At 32.6% G+C, this 5,575-nt stretch overlaps 1 protein-coding gene across 1 annotated transcript in view; it reads left to right on the top strand.

Moving 5' to 3' along the window:
- LOC117402548 (growth/differentiation factor 6-A-like) overlaps positions 1–4,513 on the top strand; it is a 5,129-nt gene extending 616 nt beyond the window's left edge. The window contains exon 2 of the mRNA XM_034003808.2: positions 2,786–4,513. Within this exon, the coding sequence (XP_033859699.2) occupies positions 2,786–3,711 (926 nt within the window). The 3' untranslated portion in view covers positions 3,712–4,513. The remainder of the gene's footprint in view (positions 1–2,785) is intronic.
- Positions 4,514–5,575: the final 1,062 nt, after the last annotated feature.

Below are 5,575 nucleotides of genomic sequence, written 5' to 3' on the forward strand. Positions count from 1 at the left end.
CAGGACGATTGTTATTTGGTATGTTTTGTGACGCTTGTCTCGCGCCCTGCATGTACAATAGCGTTACCACAATTCTGGGCATGTCATCTTTAAGATATTTTTTTTACAAATTACCGCAGCCATCTGATATTTCTTATTCTTAGAAATAGACATCAAAAGAACAAAAGGAGTTTGACATGGAAAGTTATTGAAAACCTTTTTTTTCTGCACCAAACTAAATGCAGCATAACCCTTTTAAAGAAACCTCACAGCTTGTGACTTTCTAACGCCACTTGTGCTTTGTGTTGGTTTGTCTTTTTGTGCCATCTGGATTTTATTAATATTTTATTTAAATTAATAAAGTGCAGCAGCTTTAGAAACACGACACGTTTTGGAAGGAAATGCAATTTATTGCACGTTAAACGAAGGCTATACACAAAAGAAGATGACAGAACTAAGTATACAATAGTTGTACTTTATTACCGCTTGTAGATTCTATAACATGGAGCACGTTAAGACATTTACAGTGCTTTCTGTAAGTAATGCATACAACCATTCACTGCAATAATTCACTTTCTAATAAACGACTAATTGGGATATTAAACTCTATTTGTTTTCCATTTTGGAACAATAGGGCAATGGTTCGGGTAAAATCTAAGTTTAACTGTTTTAATCTTGCAATGTATTTTAGCACCTTTTTCAGTTAAAACGAAAAGCTGTCTAAATACTGTATTGCAGGTTGCATTGTTGGATTCTAGAAATGCGCAGAAATAACAGTTCGACTTTTAAAAATGTTTAAATGTATCAAACGAATTCGCAAGTCTATATTAGCTCGTATTTCCAACATCTGTGATAAATAAAAGTCTTCAGTCGCACGTAACAGTTTAACACTTAGGCAGCCTACATTCCCTTTAACCAGGTGTTGCTTATAAAGATAGAGAAACACACAAGTAATGTAAAACTGATGTGCAAATAAAGATATCACATAGAGTGTATTTATTTTAACAATTGTACTGTTCATTGCCTATGTCCAGCAATACATTGATACATTCCATATCCCATGATTTTGATCACATTTCAAAGAACAGGTATTTGTTGTATACAACTAGCTCCTTCTCTCTCATACATAAACACATTCATGTTAAACTACAGGCATTTAAACATGTACTTGTTCTGAGACAATGGTTTGCATAAATATCAGTCTCCGCTTACACATTTTGTATGTTATGTAAGTTTATAGACGTCTACACAGCATATTAATTCTTGACCATGTTTAAATCGTTTGAAAATAATTACATTATTTGTGTTTGTCGTTTGTCATATGTGTAATAAATGTAATTCTTAAACTAAATTGGTTGTTAATTAAATGACAATCGTCAATTAAATGACAAGGCACTAAATATCACTGGTACTGCATTCGGTCCTCATTTTAGTCTCAGGACCTGCTGCGTATCTTCAAAAGTATTGTGTGATTGTATTAAATACAAAGTATTGTAATATCATGCCATAATAAGATTGTATTCAAATCGAATAATAATAATAATAATAATAATAATAATAATAATAATAATAATAATAATAATAATAATAATAATACAATCCCACAGTGCAGACACATATTAAATAGTTAAAACATACTCTAAAATTCACCATTGTTCTATTAATTATTATGTAAAATGCAAGATCTTTGTTTTATCTATGTCTTTTATTATATAGTGTATGTAGCTAATGTAATTTATTGCATAATCTTACAAAATGGTCTAGACAGAATGGATTTTTGTTACTACTACTATGACTACTACTACACTACTACTAAATAATAATAATAATAATAATAATAATAATAATAATAATAATAATAATAATAATAATAATAATAATAATAATAATAATAGCCAACATAAATACGTGGAATCTGTTTCCCCCCAAATTTGTTTTCTTTTCCAAAGATTATATCTTGAGCTGGAGACGATATAAACGACATTCTAAATGTCCTCAGTCATATTATTATTAATTATTATTATTATTATTATTATTATTATTATTATTATTATTATTATTATTATTATTATTATTATAGCAAATCATTCAAGGGTTTTTAATGTGCAGCATTTGTGTTCTTCAATACATTTTAATGGATTAATTAATACGGCAAAGGTAGTTCTCCTCCACCCTACAGCATAGCCTGAACTATCTGTCAGGAAACTAAAACTCCTCAAATATATACTGATCATTTTATCACAATCCGAGAGTTCAGACGCGGTGTTTAAATTCAAATCGTCCGGGGTTTAACTAATTTAATATAGTGACGCTATGTTCTCTTAAAAAAAAAAAAAAAAAGAAAGAAATGTGACGCTATGTTCTCTTAATAATAAAAAAAAAATGTGACGCTATGTTCTCTTAATAAAAAAAAAAATGTTGCTACGTTAGCAGGCTATCCTATGCATTCTGTCTAACATTACGCTGTCAAACAACATGTCTACTAGTGTTGATTTTTTATTATTATTATTATTATTATTATTATTATTATTATTATTTAATTAACGTAACATTCTGAAGGTTAAATTGATAACCCATATTAAAAAAATGCAGTGGAATGGAATGGAATTCAGTTGACTTTTATATGGCGCTTTTCATCTTCACAGGATCAGAAGTTACTTTACAAACATTTACACTTAAAATGTTCAATACTCACAATAGAGCGACTCCATTGGCTTTCATAAAATGCATATTTGTAATTTGATATGATTTAGACATAGGCTATTACTTGTATTTTCTTTTCTTTTTTTTTTTTATATATATACAGATAACCCTTCCACTGAGCTGGGCCAGAGGTATTTGTTTAATATGTCCACTTTATCTGAGACAGATGAGTTAGTGGGAGCAGAGCTGCGGATTTTGAGAAAAACTCCCTCGAACCTACCTTCTTCTTTATCCAAAGGTGGGAATCTTTATTGCATTCTGCTGTATTCTTGCCGGGAGGGAAATGATGGACAGCACTTGCTTGATTCTAGAACTATGGACATCTTGGATATAGAGTCCTCAAAATGGGAAGTGTTTGATGTTTGGGGGATCATGAGCGGCCAGAAACACAAGATAGAGAATCTGTTGTGTTTCGACTTGGTTGTCATTTCAGAATCTTCTAAGGAGGCGTCCCACCCTCAGGATCTGGGGTTCAGCCGCCATGCATTGCAAACTCAAGAAAAGGCGCTGTTGGTGGCTTTCACCCACACCAGGAAAAAAGAGAATCTTTTTAGGGAGATCAGAGATAAAGTGAAATCCATGGATAGGCTGGATTTCCTGGGTCCTCCAGATCCTGGCCAGGAATCCCACAGCAAGCCTCGCCGGAGAAGAAGAAGAACAATCTCTACAAGGTCTGCTGGCAGCGGGGGGAGAGGCAACGGGAAAAGATCAAAAACGCGCTGCAGTCGGAAGCCTCTCCACGTTAATTTCAAGGAGCTAGGCTGGGATGATTGGATTATAGCCCCTTTGGATTATGAGGCTTACCATTGTGAGGGAATTTGTGATTTCCCACTGAGGTCTCACCTAGAACCTACAAACCATGCGATCATCCAAACCTTGATGAACTCCATGGACCCAGAATCAACGCCACCTAGTTGCTGCATCCCATCCAAACTGAGCTCCATCAGTATTTTATACATAGACTCTGGGAACAACGTGGTGTACAAGCAATATGAGGACATGGTGGTGGAATCCTGTGGCTGCAGGTAGCAGTTTCGAGATTGGGTGCCATGGCTCACCAGTATTTGTGAAGGACAGGCACGGGAGTTGAGTCTGTATGTGTTTGTAAATATGTGATTTTTTATTTTATTATATATGTATATGTGTGTGTGAACAAAACTTCTCATAAAGAAATTCCACAGGGGGCTGTGGATGTGAAGCATAGAAGAGCCAAGAACTATAATACAATGAAATCATCAGAAGTAAAATATTACAGGCCTACAGCTGCTGGCCCAACAGCAAGCAACAAATCTAGAGTGCATTTACACTTTTAAGTGGAATACATATTTTGTTTTGCATGGACATCAGTGATCTAATAAAAAGTCATCCTATGAAGTAAAAAATAAATACACTTACAGCCTATTCAGTCAGCTGGATAACTCAATTTGGGTCAGTATTCATGGGTACTTTAAAGTAAAAAGCACAATGCCTGTTACAATGTGGAAATTTAGTAATGGCCAAGGTGGTTTTAAGTGGGCAATCACCTGTGTAATAAGTCACCATTTTCCAGTTGTATGCCACTTGCAAATCACTTCAGAATACCACGCACATTAGTGCTCACTAATTCCCCACAGTGATTGGAGAAGGCAGAAGAAGAAGGTCTTGTTTTAACATGTTCCTCTGTTTTTACAGTAAGACTTTAAATATTCTGGTAACACTCCAAACCATGTGTGCAATATTAATAAGTAGCAATATTAATTTAAATATCTATTACAATGACTAAACAATACATTGCAGAATCTAAGTATAAACTGTTCTTCTTTTATCAACCATACTCTGTTAATGAGAATTAACAAGTGATCTTATACACATTAGAATATATATATATATATATATATATATATATATATATATATATATATATATATATATTACATCATGTAAGAATAAATCATGGATTTGAATATAAACAATAACAAGTAGTTGTCATGCCGTCAAAAACCTATAAATACATGTTTTGATTCAAACACGGGCTCCCTTGAGAAAGATATGTACAACATATCGAAATGTTGGGCAGCTGGCTTTTTGAGCTAATATATATATCTATATCTATATCTATATCTATATATATATATATATATATATATATATATATATATATATATATATCTATATCTATATCTATATATATATATATATATCGATATATATATATATATATATATATATATATATATATATATATATATATATATATATATATATATATATATATAGACTGTACATAACCAACTATCAGAATGCTAAGTTTTTTCACCTTATATCAGCTGAAAACCCTTAAATCAAAAAGACACATGTTGAAGAGTTGCCAATATTTTCCCTCTTATTACTTTTTACCAAACTCATTGTCTGAAAAGTCAATGTCATGTAATTAAAACATATCTGTACATATACATAAGTACTGCATAAATTAGTATTATAAGGCATTTTCATACACAACACAACAGGTTCCATGGAAATTCTGCACTACATTAAATTCTTGAAATACATGGATAATTTCTCAGTGAAATAATAGCTACCTTATGGGACCCATGGCAAATGAATATGTCTGTACATGTTTAACTGTACAAGCACTTAGCGCTTTCCTAAAACTCTTGACCAGAGACGAAACTTTTTTTTTTTTTGTAGGGCATTTAGAGCATTCTGCAGAAGTTGACTGGGGATATGGAATGATTTGTGGTAGCCTACTCTGTTTGGGGTGTCCTCAAAGCACCTCTTTTTCACTGCCATATATTATACCCTAGGGCCTTTGTACCTGTTACAATACCCATGTGTGTGTAAGCCAATACATTTGAGTTATAGCAAAGGGCCTTTTTCATGTGAAGGATACCTCAGATTATTTGAATTTTTCTTT

The sequence above is a fragment of the Acipenser ruthenus genome, chromosome 5 (genome assembly GCF_902713425.1).
Source record: "Acipenser ruthenus chromosome 5, fAciRut3.2 maternal haplotype, whole genome shotgun sequence".
Taxonomy (NCBI): Eukaryota; Metazoa; Chordata; class Actinopteri; order Acipenseriformes; family Acipenseridae; genus Acipenser; species Acipenser ruthenus.